This window comes from Euprymna scolopes, chromosome 19 (assembly GCF_053919585.1).
Source record: "Euprymna scolopes isolate OS-2025 chromosome 19, ASM5391958v1, whole genome shotgun sequence".
Taxonomy (NCBI): Eukaryota; Metazoa; Mollusca; class Cephalopoda; order Sepiida; family Sepiolidae; genus Euprymna; species Euprymna scolopes.
Window position 1 is genome coordinate 151505473 of NC_136500.1, and position 22500 is coordinate 151527972.

A 22500-nucleotide genomic window follows, 5' to 3' on the forward strand; every position below is an offset into this window, starting at 1 on the left:
CTTAGTTATGCAAAGCTCTTTGTAAATAAACAAATGGAGCACTGTGGGAGTGTTGGTCACTGTTTGTATAAAGCATTGTTAGATATCACTACTGATGGCACCTGATGGATAGAGCTATTGACTATTAACTCCTGAGTTTGGGATGCGTGTTGGTTTAGGCACACTGAAGAGCTATGATACTGAAAAACAGTCTGGATAACTGTTGTCTTTATATATATATAAAGACAACTAGTTATCCACATACACGTGTTTCATGGTATTAACTACTCTTCTACAGAAATGGGAGTTAATAACAATCATAATCCACTATTATCACAAAACCCAACAGCAAAACATAACTTGGTCCTAGATTTCTCTTGCTCCTAGACAAGGTTCAAAAGAGAATCGCCAATCTGATAGGTCCTGAACTGTCATCTAAGCTTCAGCCTCTGTCCCATCGACGAAATGTTGCATCCCTCTGCCTGTTCAACAAGTATTTTAATCGTGAATGCTCTGACGAACTGCAGACACTTGTGCCCTACGACGTAAACACCCTCGACAAACCCGACAGGCAGCTAAATCCCACCCCAACACAGTAGAGATCCCTAGATGTAAAAGATCTTTCTACTCCAGTAGTTTCTTCCCCAGAACCACTAGACTATGGTATTCCATTCCAGGTCCCTGCTTCCCACACTGTACTGACATGCAGAAGTTCAAGTGTAACGTGAACTGATATCTTGCTGCCCAACTCCCTACATAGTACCCCAGTAGCTTCCTACACCAAAGTAGCAATGTGCCTGGTTTGTGGTGAAAATATAATAATAATAAAAAAAAAATGACCTTAAACTATATCCGAAGGGTGAGGCCCCAGCTTGTGGGCTTTGGGGAGTATGGAGCCACCTCGCAATTGTCATTACTCCCAGTTCCAATCTGACCCGGAATGGTAGTGCCTGTTAGGGTCCCAACTATGGGTTAAATAGAAACTGACTTAAAAAAAACCAAAAAAAAACCAAATATATTCTATTAAAAATTTTTCTTCAAAATCACTGGATTCAGCATTAAATGACCTGAAAAGGGTTGATATGCCGTAAAATAAAAACAATCAACTAAAAGATAACTTACTATTTAGACGATAAAAAATCATACATATCTCAAGCAAGAGTTCGCACCTTACATATAACTTTTCAGACTACAGACAGTGTGGTCGTAGGTTCGAATCTTTGTCAAAATTAGCTGCGCTGAAGGGCAATAGATCTCATGAAACACGCATACGTAAATAACTTTCATCCATAAAGAACTTTTAGTTTTTTAATTTTTTTTGCTGTATATATAGTTTCGAACTTTTAATGCTTTAATTTTTTAAATTTTATTTAAGAAACATAATGATAATTGAAAAAACATAATGATAATTGAAAAAACATAATGATAATTGAAAAAACATAATGATAATTGAAAATAACATAATGATGATTGAAAAAAATATAATGATAATTGAAAAAAACATAATGATAATTGAAAAAGCATAATGATAATTGAAAATAACATAATGATGATTGAAAAAAATATAATGATAATTGAAAAAAACATAATGATAATTGAAAAAACATAATGATAATTGAAAATAACATAATGATGATTGAAAAAAATATAATGATAATTGAAAAAACATAATGATAATTGAAAAAGCATAATGATAATTGAAAATAACATAATGATGATTGAAAAAAATATAATGATAATTGAAAAAAACATAATGATAATTGAAAAAGCATAATGATAATTGAAAAAACATAATGATAATTGAAAAAACATAATGATAATTGAAAAAAACATAATGATAATTGAAAAAACATAATGATAATTGAAAAAAACATAACGATAATTAAAAAAACATAGCGATAATTGAAAAATCATAATGATAATTGAAAAAACATAATGATAATTGAAAAGTGTGAGGTGCATTCCAAAAGTAATGCCTCCTATTTTTATTCCACCTGAATGAATTAGAGGATATATATATATTTTTTTTGAATCCTTTGAGATGAGTAATTTGCATATTTATTTGTGAACTGTTATCCTCATCTTCATAGTTGTTGTTGCTTCATGACGTTTCGGCCAACTATTCCTTTGGCCTTCTACAGGTGATTAACCGTGACAGGATAGGAATGCTGAGTCTCTTAACTGAATCCTCAGTAACTACTGCCTTCCATAGTTGTCGTCTCACCACATTTTGGCCAATTAATCCTCTTGTCGGCTTTGGGCAGGATTGAAACTGCTAAATTCAAACAATGCTGACCTAGAACTGTAGAGATTCAGCACCTCTATCCACTGCGCCATGGGCCCGAAGGGCGATCAATGTTGGATTTTTCGTCTTATAAATCAAAGTTTTTCGTTTTTATTGTTTTATTATTGGAATCCTTTGAGGAGAGTAATTTGTATATTTATTTATTTTTTTTTGTGGACATCTTCATAGTTAATGTTGTTTTACCACGTTTTGGCCAACTCATCCTCTGGCCTTCTTCAGGTGGTTAACCACGATGGGATAGAATGTTTCATCTTTTAACTGTATCCCGAGTAGTTACTGCCTTCCATAGTTGTTGTTTCATCACGTTTTGGCAAATAATATACCATTCGGTATGAACCTACTGATGGAAGACCAGATAAGAATGAAAAACTTGGATCAACAAATACAATGCTGATTGCCCTTCGGGACCTGTGACGCAGTGCATAGAGGCGTTGTTGAATCTCTTCAGTTCCAGTGAGCATTATCTGAGAGCAGTTTCAATCCTACTCAAAGCCGATCAGAGGATTAGTTGGCCAAAACGTGGTGAGACAACAACAACTATGGAAGGCAGTAATTATTGGGGATACAATTAAGAGACTCAGTATTCCTATCCTGCTGCCCTGTTTTTTTTGTAAACAGTCCACTTCTTGTAAGTAAAAAAAAAAACGTACTCGAGCTGAGATCGAAACCAAAATCTAAAGACAGTGACTCAGGTACGACAACCATAATGCCAACTTGACACGATCTTTAAAAAGTGTTTCCAAACCTACTTATTTTTAACATAATGAATCTTTTATGTGAACCATTCACGCATGCGCATTCGTGAAACAGTCGACAAACAGATAAAAAAATCCGACCGCCCCCATGTTCCAATTTTTCCATTTTAACCCCTTAGCAGCACGTTTTACCAAATGAAAATCGATTAAAAAGTTTTCCAGATATCTGAATATCATATATACCAAATTTCGAGTCTGTAGATCAAAAATCCGTTGAGTATATAGGTTGAGAAGTGTCCTCACACATGCACAGTCTCACTTTTATAGATACACTAGAACCCCGGGATACAATGTTTTTTTCTGATTTTTTTTTGTTACTAACATTTAATGTTGTATCCTGCATATTTTTATGACCTTAATAAATATTAGTTTTAGAACAATTTCATCCAATTAATAATTTAATGATCATTGGAAATTCAATTTTCACTAGCAGGGAGACTCGACGTTGCCCGGGATTGAATGACGATCAACGAATATTTCACTTCCACATTTTTATTGTCATCGAAATTGGTGAAATCACTCATTTTTAAGCAAATCGATTGATTGCCTGCTGTAGTTAGGGACCCATCACAGTGCAGCAGAAGGAAGCTTCACTTGCCTCCCCTTAGTGAATTCGTTCACAATACATTATAGTCTATATTGCACTGTAGAGAACCTACTGTTGATTTTATAAAATTATTTTTTTATAAACAATGACTTGAATTAAAGTTTAAAATGCAAAAGTCAAGTATCATGGTTTAATTGTGCTCTAAACAGAAACATTTATTTGAAACGTGTTCCTGTCATATCAAAGAATCTACTGTTGATTTTATATGCCTGGGCTTTCTGCTTGTGCTGTGGTAATGGCTTAAATTTAAGTTTAAAATGAAAAAGTCAAGTATCATGATTCAGTTGTGCTTTAAACAGAAACATTCATGTTGAATGCGCCTTTGTCATATAAAAGACCCTACTGTTGATTTTATATGTCGGGCCTTTCTGCTTGTGTGGTAATAAAACCTTTTCAAATGCATTTGTGGTGTTAGGCTGTATAAGGTGTGAACTTTTGGTCAAAATCACCTATTCCTTCTTTCATTGGATTTTTTGGATTATCGGTTATTGATACTTATTGAAGACATGCTGATATAAAACCTATCTAAGAACACTGCCAGGCACATAAAGTACATTTGTGTGAAATTTGATAAAAATCAGCCCAGCTCTTTCGGAGTCCATAGGGAACGACTCTCTCTCCATCCCCACTTTCTCACACACACACACACTCACACACACAAAGTTCTTTTCATATAATAGTAGAGATAATCCTATTAAAAAAAAATAATTTCATAAAAATCAAACAAAAAACAAACATCACAACATCCAGCTGACATCCAAGTTTCTGCTGGGGGATCGCTACTATATGACGCGACACAGTGAAGTGTGTCAATATCTCCACTGCACGATCTGTAAAAAGGTTGAAGATCGAATGCAGCAGCACGTTCAAAAGAAAAGTTGGAAAAAAGTCATACACCATCCACTATGCACCTCCTAGAGCTACTTACCTAGAAAACAGAGCTATTAAACCTTACATAGTGATATGGGACAAGAAAAAAGAAAGAAGCAACCTTAGTAGAAGTCAGTGTCCCCAATGATGTTAGCTTAAGCAAAGTTAAAAGGAGAAAGATAACAGATTAGTTAGGTCTTGTGTACAACATGAAAAGAAACTGGAATCTTAGGAAGATCTCCAGCATTCCAGTTATTATAGGAGCAACCAGACTCATGAAAAATAATTTCAAAAACTACCTGGAAAATATACCCGGTGAACCAAGTGCAAGAGAGATACAAATGATTACAATTAAATAGACAGTTAGAATCTGTAAAAGATCTCTCAGTTGAAACGTGTGATATTGTGGTTGAATGTCTGGCATCCAGTAGAATGCCCCATCCCCGGCTAGAACAAAATAAGAAAATTTTTAAAAAATCTCAAAAAACTCTCAATATGAATAAACAAAGCAACATTGGTTGTCATGCCAACTGGTTAACATGTCAAGTAGATTGGACAGCGTTTACTTCACAAGCCCAAATATTAAATCGTTTTTATTTTCTCTTTGCAGGAAGAAAGTGATACGAAACCCCTTATAGCTGCATGTGCAATCAGTGCGAATGCCGAATATTTAGCGGTCAGTATAGACAGTAAGTGTTGCACTATTATTTGAATCGACAGTAAAATTAGTGTGACAAATATGTCCGATTGAAAAGGGTTGATGTGAAACCTGTTTTCTTTTCTCTACATTAATGCAACATTGTAACTTATTAATTAATTTTTTATGAAGTTAAAATAGCAAAGAAATTAAATGTAATATCATATAACATAACCATGAATAGACCTAGAAAAGTAAATAATAACATTAGAACTGAAACCAAGGTAAATAAATACGAATAGCAACACAAAACCAGTATCTAATTTAAAGGAAAATAACAGTAAGGAAGAAAAACAGGCGGAAGAGACAAATTTGGTTTAATTCCAACTTTTAGCAAACACATTAAAAATAATATTCCAAAGAATTTTACTAAGTTATTGAAAAAATTTCCCCAGGGAAGTAAATATGGTAAAATAATGAATAAGAACAATGTTAAAATATTGTTCTCTAATTCAAATAACTTTACTAAAACAATTATAAGTTCTAACAATGTAAAATTAAATAAAATTGTGAATAATAGAGATAATGAGATACAGGAATCTAATACAGTAAAACATTGTAACTGCAAAAATCCTGAAGAATGCCCACTAAATGAAAATTGTTTAACTTCTGAGATATTTTTTGTAATTACTTAACATCCTTCAAAATAACTACAGAAAATGGAAATAGATCGATTAATGATGAAAACAACAATAACAATAGTAGTATAGATAGAAATAATAAAAAGAAAAACAAGAAAAACTCAACTGCTGCAGGTGATTGAATAAGGGAACTTCGACAAAATAAAATTGGATATGAATTAGAATGGTTTATAGTTAGTAGGGCTAACAAGTATAAACCGAATAAAGAAAAAAGATGTAACCTCTGTATTCTTGAGGTTTACCACATATTAACATTTAAGGTAGATTTACTAAATAAATGCCAAGATATAATTCAAGTGTGCTTACATAGGAATATATACTTGTTGTCCGGCCTACAACCAGATTAAATGCAATAATTGAAATTAATTAGAGATACTGGGGAGGTACGAGTAAGTCAGTTGTGAGTTTATAGCTTAAACTCAATTCATAACAAATATAAGTAAATTAAGTATTGAAATCCTAAAATTAAACATATAATGTTAAGTACAATATATTCATATTTGCTTTGATATAAGCAGAAAAGCAAATATGTCAATCAAAGAGAAGATCTTCAATGAATATGTACTATCTGTGATGATCTACAGTAGTGAAACATGGGCCCTGACAACTCGCCAAAGTGAAATCTTGGCAGTAGCACAAAGGAAGATCGAGAGGATAATGTTAGGCATCACTCTACAAGACAGAAAGACAAACATCTGGATTCGCCAACAAACAAGAGTTATTGACATCAATACTGCCATCAAAACATCTAAACACAGATGAGCAGGGCATGTAGCCAGACAACAGATGGTCCATCAGGACAACAGAATGAACACCTCGTGAACATAAGAGGTCAAAGGGAAGAACAAGATGGGGGGAAGACCTGATACAACACATGGGTTCCATCATGGCAGCAGATAGCTCGGGACAGAGTTAGATGGCTAAAGACCAGGGAGGCGTTCCTTATTAAATGATAGACCCTTATTGATTGATTGAAAAAGAATAAAAAGCTATTTGGGGGCATGTCTAGGAACGATTAATAAGATATTTGTTTATGTTACATTTAAACTTCTGCATTTCAGAACAGCCAGGGAAGCAGGCAGCAGGATGGAAATTCCAAAGTCTGTTCGAGGGAAGAAATTATTAGAATAGAAAACTTTCTGGTATTTAGGAACAGCAACAGTGAAGGAGTGGGATCTTATTGCTAAGCGGGTTTGTCGGGGATATGTACGTCGAGGGGGTACAAGTGAAACAAGTTCATCAGAACACATTCCATTAAAATATTTGTAAAGCAGGCACAGTGAGGCAACATTGTGGTGATGAGACAGGGGATGGAGCTTAGTTGATAAAGTGGGACTGATTAGATTAACAACTCTTTTTGGACTTTATCTAAGAGGGAGAGACTAGTGGTAGGGCTTAGGGTATTTCTAAGTAAAGTAAGACGTTTGCAGTTTGCTGAATGTAAACAATGCATGTTAAAAACGAAATATGTTATCGTTTTTTAGGGAATATTTCAAATGATTAGCGTACATCAATACTCGCATTAAAACATCCCAACACAGATGGGAAGGGTTCGTAACCAGACAAAATGACAACAGATGGTCCATCAGGACAACCGAATGAACACCTCGTGAACATAAGAGGTCAAAGGGAAGACCAAGAACGAGATGGGGGGAAGTCCTGATACAACACATGAGTTCCATCATGGCAGCAGGTAGCTCGGGACAGAGTTAGATGGCTAAAGTCCAGGAAGGGGTTCCTTATTAAGTGATAAAATCCTTATTGATATTGATAATGATATTAACAATATATTTTAATGATTTAAGACAACTATTTATAGAAATGCAGCAAAAAATTTAAAGAACAAGAAATCATCACAGGCAGGCAGGAACCTAAAAAAGGCATAATAAATTATGGTTTCGGGTTCCTACATATTTGTGGATGAGGATATACAACTCTATGAATTGAAAAATGCTGATATACAATAGACATATATGAAAAATAAGTTAAATTTAATGTAACTGTACATTAAGATAAATATCTTAACCAGAAAATTTTTAGGTAAAATCTATTTAAGGAAATTGAGGATTAAAATGCACATTTTCAATCATAAAGTCGAACATTTTTATTGAAAATCATGACACTATGAAATCATAATAATAACCACATACTTTAAAAGAGCACAATTAACTTAAACATGATTTAATTTGATAATAGATATCAAGTATTTAAAGAATATTTATTTGAGAAAATTTTGAAATGATACTCATGTTATTAGAAAAAAATGAAACTAACAGGAGGGGAGGGGCGCCACGCATTTCCCGGTCGTAAAATACGCTTAAATATGGTATTTTAATTTGTTCAGATTTCGTATATATTATTATAGTCCTGATTTCAAAAGAAAAAAAAAAGTATTTGGGTGCCATTAGCTAGAATCGAAACCGAAAGCAAAACTGTAGCATCCAAAGCTGGTGACGTTACCACTCTACCAAACTAACACGCATATGAACTGATTAAAAATAAACTAAGATGAATGTACAAACTGTATAACAATTTTTTCAATCTTAACCCCTTTTTAACCTCTAAAAAATTATTTTAACCGTCTAAAGACCCATAAAAGAAAGGTCCATAAAAAAAACAAAAACAAAAAAAAACAAAAAAACAATCACTTGAGGCCCCTAGCTTCACTCTGCGACTTTTAGTTTCGGGAGAGATAGAGTTTGAAAATATGCAGACAGACAGACAGACATAGTGAGTTTTATAAATTAGATTAATTGTAACAAGAAGCAAGGCATGTGGATTTAGGATCAAACATAATTATTCATCATACCAATAGTTAGGTAAACATCTTCATAAATGTAAACAAAATGAAATCAAATATGTAGTTTCGAATCTAATCTAAAACGTTTGACAATATAAAACTTATTTTACCAAAAGAATAAATTATAAATATAACAATTAATATAACTTAAAAATAGAACTCGAAGATGGTAAAATAAACAATAAAAATAAAATATAAAATAAAAATACGATGATATACAAATAATTAAAAACTTTAAAATAAATATATTAAAAATAATAAAAATACAGATATAAAAAACAAAGGAGTATCATATGGAATCACAAAAACTGGAAATTTTTTTGTGTGTCACCAAAAACTGATAGCACACCAAAATGAGGAGGGTCAAAGAAAATGGAAAGGCCGAGGAGAGAAAGCACTAGCTAGACCTCTGCTGGACGAGTGTAAAGAGCACTGGGACATTGAGAGGCTTGTTGCCACCCAAATTCCAGTGAAAACCAATGGTCGCCACCAATGAGAAGTCAATGGTAAGCGGTTGCTACGATAACACAAATCCATCTGCAATGGTTACCGACAGAGGTGGAGAGTACTGGAAATCTGAGAAGACTTGTTGTCAAACAGAAATCTTTGATGATAGCCTGTGTGACTACTCCTAGTGAGTAAATAACAACAACAGCAATAATAATAATAATAATAATAATAATAATAATAATAATAATAATAATAATAATAATAATAATAATAATAATAATTACAACAACAACAATAATAATAATGATAACAAAAACAACAGCAATAATAATAATAATTACAACAACAATAATAATAATGATAACAAAAACAACAGCAATAATAATAATAATAATAATAACAACAACAACAGCAATAATAATAATAACAATAGTAGTAATAATAATAATAATAATAATAATAACAATAATAATAATAGTAGTAGTAGTAGTAGTAGTAGTATCAATAATAATAACAACAATAATAATAATAATTAATATTCATCGAGATACGGAAATATGAAAATACGAATTAAGATACACACAAGTTAGCGTCAATGACGTTATGTGTAAACAATTTGATGGTGTGGCCATGGGTTCTTCTCTGGAACTTGCTTTGTGGCAAACATTTTTGTGGGTCTCCATGAACAAGATTTACTACCTGGTTCTCAAAAACCGGATCTTTACTTTCATTACAGTGATGATACTTTTTGTTTGTTTGAAAACGAATAATTTTCATTCAGCCTTTAGATTTACTGTTGACGAAGAAGTTATTTTTAGTCTTCCATTTTTGGATGTGCTTATTTCTAAGACTTCTTTTGGTTCGTTGGTTGTTTTTGTTTTACGGCATATCAACCCTTTTCAGGTTATTTAATGCCAAATCCAAAGATTTTGAAGAAAGATTTTTTAATAGAATATATTTGTTGTTTTCAAGTCGGTTTCTATTTAACCCATAGTTGGGACCCTAACAGGTACTACCACTCCGGGTCAGAGTGGACCTGGGAGCAATGGCAATTAAAGGGTGGTTCCACACTCCCCAAAGCCCACAAGCTTGAGCCTCACCACTGGATATAGTTTAAGGTCACATCCAGGACCAAATCGTTTGGATTTTTCACTTTTGTTTATCATAAGCCTATGTTTTCAGGTCTTTATAATTCCTAGGATTCTTTTTCTTCTCAAAAAAAAAAAAAAACGAAAAAAAAAAAAATTAAGACCCTTACACATATGTTCAAATCCCCATCTGAATGAATAGGTTAACTTTATCACTAAGAGCTTATGTAACAATTGTTGTCTTGTGGATATCATGAAATCTAGTATAAAAAATAAAGTTTTCAATTTTAAAAGTACAGAAACTTCAGTCGATAAATGCCCTATTTATCTTCGCTTGCTTTGGCTAGGTAACAAAATAGGTAACATTAGAGATCGAATAAAATAAAATACGTATCATATATGTTTGAAGCCAAAACAATGCATTTTTACAAAATAAACAGACATTTATTTTGTTTGAAATTTATATTGAAATTCATAAATATATTTCATATTTTATTTTATTTAAACTCAACCAGCGCTTCTAAAGAACAAAAATCTTAACATGAATCCCACGTGACCAAACGCACCATTTCGAGATTTAAAAAACTGCCGTAAAAAACAGCAAACGGACTTCTACTTGCTGATTCTCTGCTCCAACAACAACAACATGGCAAAAAAGAAAGAAAGAAAGAAATACTGAAGATGAAGGTTTCCTTCGAAATATATTTATGAATTTCAACATAAATTTCAAACAAAATAAATGTCTGTTTATTTTGTAATAATGCGTTGTTTTTACTTCAAACGTATATAATGCGTATCTTATTTTATTAAAACTCAACCAGCACTTCTGAGGAACAAAAATCTTAACATTAGAGATCGTTTTGCCAAACAAATCTCATTGGCTGTTTAATAGTATTATTTTTGTCGAGTCTTTATATTGTTTTCTCTATAAGCCTTATGCTGTCACTATCCGAAAAGATGTCCTCCTCTCCCAATCATAATAATTCTATTACTTATTTATCTAAATGTAGTTGTGGAATGTTGTGGTGCGGATATCACAAACTTTTGATTCCTATATCAAACAAAATCTAAGATTCAACATTCAAATTGTGTATCATCAGATGTTTTGCTAAATATCTATGGTTCAACTATTTGTGAGCACTCATTAAATAAGCGTGTCTACGCCTTAAACTTGAGTGTCGACGAGTTCTCCGTTTTGGGCAGGCCACACTATCTCTATCACTTGAAAATTTTATAAACTATCTATATTAAGTCCTTGCAACAAAGAAAAAATATTTTAGGACTTAATATAGTTTATAGTTGATTCTTTCCCTAGCTTTTTGCCCCACAATTTCATCTCATATAATTTTTTTTTATTGGTTATTCACCCCAATTTTAGCTCTGTTGAACGAGGTGCGAAACCAGTTACCTAGCTTTGCACATTTAATTTTTTAATTTATCATGATTAATAAATTTGTTCTGTACATAGTTAATATATATATATATGTGTGTGTGTGTGTGTGTATGTGTATATATATATATGTGTGTGTGTATGTGTATATATATGTGTGTGTGTATGTGTATATATATATGTGTGTGTATGTGTATATATATATATATGTATATATATATATGTATATATATATATATGTATATATATATATATATATATATATATATATATATATATATATATATATGACCATCCCTCTTGAAAAAGCCCGCATAAATCGGGCAAAACGTTGAGAAGTCAGATCCTTCCACCTCCATTCTATTTTTATATTGTCGGATTTAATCCAGCTTAACTACTATATATATATATATATATATATATATATATATATATATATATATATATATATATATATATATATATATATAAAGTAATGTGATTTATAATTTAAAAATTTTTAAAATTTAAAAATCAAAATTTAATTAAATTAAAAATCAGTTTCGTAAGAAGGAACAACAACAAAGTCAATTATCTGTACGATCGTTTCGGAAATCCGTGCTTTTTATTTGTGGTAGACATGAAGTCACGTAGAACAATTATACATAGTTTTTTTGGTAAGCACGGTCTTACCAAAAAAACTATGTATAATTGTTCTACGTGACTTCATGTCTACCACAAATAAAAAGCACGGATTTCCGAAACGATCGTACAGATAATTGACTTTGTTGTTGTTCCTTCTTACGAAACTGATTTTTAATTTAATTAAATTTTGATTTTTAAATTTTAAAAATTTTAAAAAATTTTAAATTATAAATCACATTACTTTATATTGAATTAGCTCTAGGACATTTAACTATCGAGCTTATTATATATCTAAATTACAACGAGCATTTCCTGTATTTTAATTAAACTAGTAATTTCACTATTACATTAAAATACACTTAGCTCTTTAGACTATTATTCTAATCTCCTTTAAATTATATATATATATATATATATATATATATATATATATATATATAACCTTCTCAGTGTGTGTGCAAAAACTCTCTCCCATACTCTTCTCAGAATATTGAGTCATTATCATAATTAAGCGTATTTTACGACTGAGCATTTTCAGGATTTCATTCTCATGAGGATTCGCCAGGTTATATAGATGTATATACTAGCAGACCGCTCAGCATTGCCCAGTCACAAAATATGCTTAATTATGATAATGACTCAATATTCTGAGAAGAGTATGGTAAAGAGTTTTTGCACACACACTGACAAGGTCATATATATATATATATATATATATATATATATATATATATATATAAATATATATCGGCATTTGTTTCCAGTTGTCTTGTGTATAGCTACACTTGCCACTGGTATTTAACAATGTCGACTCAGGAGGGGTGTGGTTGGAGATTGCAAACTCCCTGCCACAAAATTTCATGTGCAAGCACCCCTTAGCCAATTTTTCGAGATTTGTCGTCCAAAGGGTCGAGTTTCATGACGATACTAATCTCGTGAAAATCATTACCTCTATCGAAAGTTTTTGCGAGATGTACATACATACATACATACATACATACATACATACATACATACATACATACATTTAAATAGACAGGTGAGATTTATATTGTAGATTAACTTAATTCCTATGACGTCACTCATCATGCTTGCAAACATGTGAATATAGAATCACGTTTTTGCCAGCTGACTCGATCCATAGATTCTCGAATTCCTTACAAAATTGTTTTGTTAACCTCAACTCGAATCATAAACAACATCCCTGACTTCGACTCCAATAACAATAACAATAACAATAACAAGATGTCAACATTGCTAAAATATTATTTACGAAATACAATATCTGAATTAATAATAATCATCGGTTATCATTAATTCATTATAATCTTCGATTATTCTTTCCGGTGTTTTCCGGTAGCTAACAATCTAACACAGTTAAGAATGTAAAAAAAAAAAAAAAATTTTCAACCTAACCCCAACCTAATCACTCAGATTCCAAATTTGTATCAATACAAAAAACAAAAAACAAACAAAAAAAAAAACAATTTATCGAAATAAAGCAAAAACAAATAAAAACTTTACCTTTCTCATAAAAATAAAAAATAAAAAAATAAAAAATAAAAAAATAAAAATTCTCATATTTTTGTCCAAAAAAGTTTTTTAATAAATTTTTTTATATTTTTACACTTATTTTTATTCTTGCTTTAAATGTTGCTTTATTATTTTTTTTCTTATTTGATCGCATCGCCTTGTTTTGATTTTGAGGCCTAGATGTTTCATTCAGCATCTTACGGCTAATTACAGAAACAGCCGAAAGAGGAAAAAGAGTTTTGGCATTGGGCACAAACTGTACCAGTACCGAAATATTGTCCGAATTATTCTCATTATCTGCCCTCTGTCTGTCTGTCTGTCTGTCTTTCACACATATCATTTGTATTAATATTGACAGCAACGCCCAGCCGAAAGAGAAAATTTATTGCAGTTTACAGCCTGCCCTCTGAGAATTGGGAATCGCTACTGCGCGCCACCGATTCAAGACAAGAAGTAAGTTGGTTTCTTTGTGGAACTTCCCAATTCACTCGCTTTTTCTTTCTTTAAAAGGTTAATATCCTAATTGGCTGGATCCTAATGAAGCAGTGACTAGTGACTGCTTGTGAATTTGATATTCCCATGAAAATTCCTTTTTCAGAGAAAACCGGTTCGCTTTGTTTCATATTCTTTCATAGCAGTAACGGCTTTGTGTATAAGCCTAATTTATTTCCATCCCCAAATAACAAATATTTGCACCTAAAAGACGAATATCTTTGTTGATATTAATAATGATTACATGCCGAAAAATATTTCTTCTATAAATGCATACAATCTCTTGTAGCTTTTTGTTCATATCTATTAGAAGCGTTGAGTGAAATTTGAAAATAAAATAAGATACGTATTGAACACGTTTGAAGCCAAATAACTGCAACGCGAGTTTTTTTTATAAAATAAACGAGTGTTTATTTCTTTAGAAATATATTTCGGAGATATACTCCTTTGTCAATCTATTTATTTTTACGTATTGTTCAATACGTATCTTATTTTATTTTCAAATTTCACTCAACTCTTCTAATGGCTATAAACAAAAAACTACCCAGATTTTCAAACTGTGCGATTACGTGTTCTATCCGACTACATAAAAACCCCACAGCTAACATCACGTGGACTTAATTTATTGAACATTCTGCCACTCGACATCATGGCGAAGAAAAAGAGAAAAAAACATATAGTACATTAAAACAAAGAAACCTCAAATAAATAATATTAATTATGAGTGTAGCCGGAACGTTTTGAAATGTTTGGGATAAATGTTTGATAATGTATATATGTGTTTGTATATATAAATGTGTTTAATATATGCAAAAAAAAAAAAAAAAAGTCCGCCCACCTAACTTGTAACAAATTACCACGTGACTAGGAAAAAAAAAATATATATAAGTACATTAAAAAAACAATCCCTACATTTATTTCTACAATATACCTGAGGATGATAGAAGTACTTCTGTCGAAAGCGCTCGCGATTATGGATCCAACATATACAATTTCGAGAAAAACACAAAAACGACTATTCGGAGATTGGAGAAGATAAAAAGGAAAATTGTAAAACAGAATAATTCCGTGCTATTCAATAATATTTGTCTAAATGAAAAATATATATAGATTGACAAGGGAATATATCTCCGAAATATATTTCTAAAAAAATAAACACTCGTTTATTTTATAAAAAATTTCGCGTTGCAGTTATTTGTCTTCAAATGTGTTCAATACGTATGTTATTTTATTTACAATCTCTTGTGTTTAGATTTAGTTGCAGTTCGGTTAGCATAAACAGGCTTATCTAGACTCCCGTATTGATACCTTGGTTATTAACACATTATTGAACTTGCGCTCTTGTAGCCTTCTTATTTCTGTCCAGCTATTTGATGGGAAGAGACAAGTCAGTTTCAAAGATGATAAGACGATAAGAACTTGTTCTTGTTCGTTACTAGAAAATAGTGAGATAAGATGGGACTGCAGAATTCCGCATTCTGTTTTTATTTAAAGTCTGCCTGCCAAGCAACATGCTTTATATTCTTAATAGCCTGGGTGCCTGGCGTTGCTGGGGTGTTTGGAGGTGTGTGTTGAGCAAAAAAAAAAAAAAAAAGAAAAAAGTGGAAGTAGGCAGGCAGGCAGGCAGGCTTGAACCCGTACCGCGAAAGAGGAAAAGAACGTGAGAAAAAAAACGTGACGTCTTTGCTGTTGTGTCCATCACCATGAGATTCAAACCCAGCCACGAAGCCACCTTTTGCTCCATTTGCCAAGCCACTACTTCAGAGCCACCAAACAATTGCCATGGAAATAAAGGGATTAAAAACTATTAAACGCTGAATTCGGACGAGTACATTAGGTAATCTAGAGCGTTCGCATGAACAAAATTCGTAAACATTGCATAAACGCTAATTCATTGTCTTAATTATAACTCTGCAGGCAGTGCCTATCCTTAAGTATTCGTAAAGGGGCTTGATAATTATAGTTAAATAATAATTATTCATTTGTCAAACTTTTGTAGACGAGCCCAGTAAGTGAAGATGTCCAATCGACTACCCCACTGAGTCACGTAAAGGAAGCTATCAGCCCACATTTTCAAGAACCAACTTTAATATTGAAAATTCAAGCCATCGAGATAATGCCAGGTAAGTAAGCATTGGTTTCCCCGATACTTTTCTAGTAAGAATTCTTTCTAGAAAGACATTGAGTACTTACGAGAAGGACAATGTGAAGGTTGCCAACATCCTAAGTGAAAGTGATTTTTTGTGAAATGAACTGGATTCGAACTTGAAACACCCAGTCTACCACTTGACCGCCGTGCCCTCCCAACGCATAGAGTGACATGATTGTAGGAGGAGGAAGTTGAAAAGCGTATCAAAGAAAAATAGAAATGAAGGAATCAGTGGATGAAAGGTTTGGCAAGTTATCTGTGTAACGTTACGCATGCGTTAACATGTAGACATTTGGGACCCAACACGTTGTAGCAGGGTACGTCGCAAGGAACAGAAGACAAGTAATAACTCAACCCACTTTTTTCCATTGTAACAATGACATTTATTTCCGGGTACTTTCCTGAATAAAACGTGGCTGTGATTCTTCTCAATCTGTGCACACGTTTTTTTTTATAGTAATTTTCATTTTAATGAAAATGACGTCACTTAGCACATGGACTGGCATTTGCATACAGCCGCCATATGTGCGTCCATGCTTTATTACATCTGGAGGCAAAGAGAGAAGCATAAAGAATGAGGCTGAGAAAGACAGGTTTTGTTGGGTTTTTTTTTTTTACAAAGGAGTCACCACTTATCAAGGCCCGGAGGCCACTCGAGGATAAGGGATAATAAGCAGACAGTAGTCAATGAGACAATGTCGTAATAATTGTTAGTAGTGGAAATTTGGTCAATTGTATTACTTAAGGGGAATGGCTCATCAAGAACTTGTTTATGTTGGACTTGAAGATGACCATATTATAGTCAGCTGGAAAGCAGACAAAACGAAGAGAATTCCACCGGTGTGCAGTTCTAAGAAAGAAACTTTGTTCATGGAATCTACGTTTAGGTTTAGGCATAGATACAGAGTGGGGGAAATTATTGATAGCATTTTCAGCTAGACGAGTGTTTCTTGTGAAAGTTTGACAAGGGGGGGGGGCCATAGATTCGAGCTCAGATGAGCACTTGCCATGAAAATAACGATAAAGCAGAGACAGGCTCGCAATGTCTCTTCTGTGAGAAAGAGGTTGCAGGGATGAGAAAAGGGATTCCCCCACAAGGCTACAAAGTCTGTTTTGAACTCTGTCAAGGTAGGATAAGGTCTTTCTAGCAGCTCCTGCCCAGATGTGGCAACAGTACTCCATCCTTGGACGTACCTGGCTCTTATATAGGTAGAGAATTGCATCAGCAATGAGATATCTACTGGATCGATAGAAGGATCCTACCATTTTCCCAGCGACCTTATCAACGGATTTGATGTACATGTTCCATTTCAGATCAGAAGTAAAGGTCAAGCGTAGGAACTTGTCAAAACATGGAGTCTCTGCAAGATGAGAGCCATCCATTTCAATTGATGCCAGATGGGGATCAGAATGTTGATGATGTAAAGACATGTTTGGTTTTAGATGCATTAAAAGTAACAAGCCACTTCTTTCTCCATTGGTTTTGTTTTGTTTGCTCCAGTTATGATTTGATCTCTTGGCGCTCCAGTTATGATTTGATCTCTTGACTGCGGCACAATGAATAAAGTGCTAAATATAATAAATTCTAACTGATAGTATTCTGTTCAATTTCAATTCTCAGTACAAACGATATTAAGAATATAATTAAATAAAATACTTAAGGGTTTTACTCAGCCATGGCTGACAGGAAAAAGACAACCTACCTCTCTTGAATTATATAAGGAGTTCAGTTTAAATTCTGCACAGATTTCCGAGTTTGACACAAAAGTTTACAAGTTCAACCAGGTCAGAAATTATATATATATATATATATATATATATATATATATATATATATATATATATACCTTTTGTACTTTGAGGTGAGGTATCACCACTTATCAAGGTCCAAAGACCATTCAAGGATGAATATAAGGTGGACGGTGATACAACACCGTAATAATCAGTAATGGTGGAACTTAGATAGCCGTTGTTTATATAGGAAATTGTTTACATTAGACTTGAAAATGGTGATGTTATAGTTAGCTCGGATGCAGCCACGTGATAGTGTTCCATAGACGGGCAATTTTAGGAAACAAACTTTTTTTTTTATGGAATTTACGTTTAGTTATAGGCACAGAGGAAATTGTCGATAGTTGTTGTAACTAAATGAGTGTCTATGGCGAATGTTCTACTCAGTTGAGCACCTACCATGAAAATAACAACAGAGCAAAGATAGACTTGCAATGTCTCTTTCGTGACAAAGAGAAATAGGGTGGAGAAGAGACCTTTGCCCACTAGATTTCGAAGCTGATTTTGGATCCTATCACAACAGAAAAGGGTACCCTTAGCAGCTCTACCCTAAATGTGGCAATAGTACTCCATATTAGGACATATTTCGCTCTTATATAGCTAAAGGATTGCATCAGAAGTGAGATACCATCTAGAGCAGTAGACGATCCAACCATTTTACCCGCAACATGGAGTATTGCTGTAACATTTGGGCTGGTGCATCTGCTACTAGTCTCTCACTCTTGGATAGAGTTTGAAATAGAGTCGCCAACCTAATTGATCCCAAACTGTCAGCTAGGCTTCAGTCAATTTCAATTCTCAGTACTATCGATGAAATGTTGTATCTCTCTTCCTATTTTACAAGTATTTTAATAGTAGATGCTCTGACAAACTACAAACCCTTGTACCCTTTCGATGTAAATACCCCTGACAAACCCGACAAACAGCAAAATCCCACCCCTACACAGTAGAGATCCCCAGATGCCAGAAAGCCTTCTACTCTAATAGTTTCTTCCCCAAATTGCTAGACTTTGGAATTCTTTTCCTGGCTCCTGTTTCCCCAACTGTACCGACATAAAAAGTTCAAGTATAATGCAAACATTAACCCAGTAACTTCATTAGACTTTACAGAAATGGTTATTATGATTGGAAAAATGATATTAGAAGAAGCAAAAATAAGGGGAGGGAGATTTCAATTCTAATTCAATAACATTTAAGTTTTAAGATTTAATAAACATGGGATGGTGGTAAGTGGTGAGGTGGAGTTTAAAATATTAAACCAGACATGGATAGGAATAAAGGGAGGGAGAGAGAGAGAGGGAGAGAGAGAGAGAGAGAGAGAGAGAGAGAGAGAGAGAGTGTTAAAAGGTGGAAAAGAAGGACGTAAGATGCATAAGACTTTAAAAGCGGGGGTAGGGGGAAAGAAAGAGAGAGATAAGAACTAAAGGGAGAAAGGGAAGGACAAAAAGTCAAGGAGGTGGCATTCACTAGCGGACTGTCGGAATGTTGCTGTTAGTTGCTGGATACATGTCATATGGAGTCTGACACATTAAAGATCTATGCGGTAATGTATATGTATATATATATATATATATATATATATATATATATATATATATATATATATATATATATATATATATATATTTCTGTGGAAATCTACCTTATTTCCTTATAATATATACCAATCCTTATTTAAGAAGCTCAGTGTAATTACAGAGCAATATAGTGAATAAATGACAAAAGTCTATATTTCAAAGTTCATGATGTTGACCATCTTATAATTTATTCGTTTAATTCAGTTGACATTTACAATTCTTGACAGTACATGTTTTGTAGCACAAAATCAATCACTTAATTATTATATCAATTAGTGAATCTATTTTGCCCTTAACTCATAAGAGGAAATAGCAACAATCAATCAATCAAAAGGAAATAAAGTGCGCTTTGACATGATTAAAATCCGAAAATTGGAAGAGAAGCTGTAAATACCTTATTATATGTTTCCGTTATGCCATTTTGAATTTTCTTCTAATGAGTTAAGGGCAAAATACATTCACTAATTGATATGATAATTAAGTGATTGATTTTGTGCTGCGAAACAGATACTGTAAAGAATTGTAAATGTCAACTGAATTAAAGGAATAAATCATAAGATGCTCAACATTATAAACTTTGGAATATCGACGTTTGTCATTCATTCACTATATATATATATATATATATATATATATATATATATATATATATATATATATCAACAATTTTACCGAAATGTAAAATATATTTTGAAGGACCAAAGTTTTTGAAGTTTTTTAATAAGGAGTAAACAAAGGCTCATTTCAAAATTTTTTTGTGGATGTGTGTCAGTTTACCTCCTGGATGGCACATGTTTCTGAAGATAGAGCTGGCAAGCATGTGGCGTCCCAAGTGACCTTGAGAAGAACTCTGAATTTTTGTTCACCAAGCCACTGTTTTATAGACTTTTTTAAAATTTATTTTTTATTACATTTTCACCCAAAACAAGGCACATTGCCACTTTGATGTAGGGGCTACTATTAAGGGCAACAACTACTGGGGTACTATGTAGGGAGTTGGGCAGCAAGATGTCGGTTCATGTTGCACTTGAACTTCTGCATGTCAGTATAGTTGGGGAAGCAGGGACCTGGAATGGAATTCCAGAGTCTAGTGGTTCTGGGGAAGAAACTACTGGAGTAGAAAGATCTTTTACATCTAGGGATCTCTACTGTGTTGGGATGAGATTTAGCTGCCTGTCGGGTTTGTCGAGGGTGTCTACGTTGTGGGGGCACAAGTATCTGCAGTTCGCCAGAGCATGCACCATTAAAATACTTATAGAACAGGCAGAGGGATGCAACATTTCTGCGATGGGACAGAGGCTGAAGCTTAGATGCCAGTTCAAATTGGCGATTCTCTTTTGAACCTTGTCTAGGAGCGAGAGACTAGCAGCAGATGCACCAGCCCAGATGTGACAACAATACTTCATACATGGGCGAATGGTGGCCTTATAGAGCTACAGGATACTTTTGGGTGTTAGTAGTTTTCTAGCATAGTAGAGAGAGCCTACCTTCTTCACAGCGACCCTGGCAATGCTTTCAATGTAATTGTTCCAACTCATGTTTCCTGTGAACGTTAGGGCAAGTAGTTTGAAAGATGTACTCTCAGATAAAGAGTCACTGGCCATTGCTATTGGTGGCAGAGAAGGTTTCTTGTAGTTATTGAAGGAAACCAGTTTAGTCTTGGCAGCATTGTATGTGACCATCTATTTTTGTCCCCATTCCAGTAGAGATTGGAGGTCATCCTCTAGTGTTTCTGCCATTTCTTTAGATATGTGTTCATTTGTTTTCCTGTCATGCCTGTTATAGAGTGTAGTGTCATCAGCATATATACCCATCTCAGAGGCAATTTTGTCGGGGAGGTCATTTATGAATATTAGGAATAATAGAGGTCCAAGGATAGACCCCTGAGGCACTCCTGCATTTATATCATATTGTTTAGATGTACGACCGTCAAGGACAACCTGGATTTTTCTCTTATCTAAGAAGGATTAATTATGTCAAGTATTCTACCAGTGATACCGTATGATCTAATTTTCCTGAGGAGACCCTCATGCCATACCCTGTCAAAAGCCTTAGATATATCCAGACCTACCGCTCTACCCTCCCCCGCTTTGTCCAGTGAATGGTATATACGTTCAGAGATTACAGTTAGGATGTCTGCTGTGGAATGCCTTGTCTAAATCCATATTGTTTGTCAATCAGAAGTTTAGCATCTGTAAGGTGATGGACTAGAGCATGGTTAATTATGATCTCAAATATTTTGGTGAAAAGTGGGAGGAGGCTAATGGGGCGATAATTTGATGGGTCAGTTCTTTCGCCAGAATTCTTGAATACTGGTACAACAGAAGCAGTTTTCCAACAGCCCGGAAAGCTAGATTCATTAAGGCATTTGTTGTGGAGTTTGGAGAGAACTGGAGCTACTTCGGCTGAGCACTTTTTTAATAGCACAGCTGGGATGAGATCGGGTCCACATACTTTTGAAGTGTTATGGTTTTTTATAATAGCATGCACCTGAGCAGGGGTGATTTTTAGATCATCTAGCGTGGCGTCTGTCTGCAAAGGAAAGTCAGGCAGGGGGTGGTTGGAAGGGTCCAGTGTGGAGTTTGAGCCAAACGGGTTGGTAAGCATATTAGCCTTGTAGGTTGCAGAGCAAACAACCTCGTGATTGTTGGTTAGTGGGGGAATTGTTGATTGCCCATTATTTTCTACCCTGTTGTAGAATTTCACACTGGATTGTAAGTTTGGAGTTTGAAACGATTTTTATTGGTTGGAA

At 33.7% G+C, this 22500-nt stretch overlaps 1 protein-coding gene across 4 annotated transcripts in view; it reads left to right on the forward strand.

The window, feature by feature from the left end:
• The window catches only part of LOC145240063 (WD repeat-containing protein 93-like), a 127892-nt gene that overhangs the window by 42610 nt on the left and 62782 nt on the right, over positions 1-22500 (forward strand). For all 4 annotated transcript variants that reach the window (XM_080103686.1, XM_080103687.1, XM_080103688.1 and 1 more), the window contains 3 exons: positions 5127-5205; positions 14098-14192; positions 16231-16354. In XM_080103686.1, coding sequence (XP_079959812.1) covers positions 5127-5205; positions 14098-14192; positions 16231-16354 — 298 coding nt within the window. The remainder of the gene's footprint in view (positions 1-5126; positions 5206-14097; positions 14193-16230; positions 16355-22500) is intronic.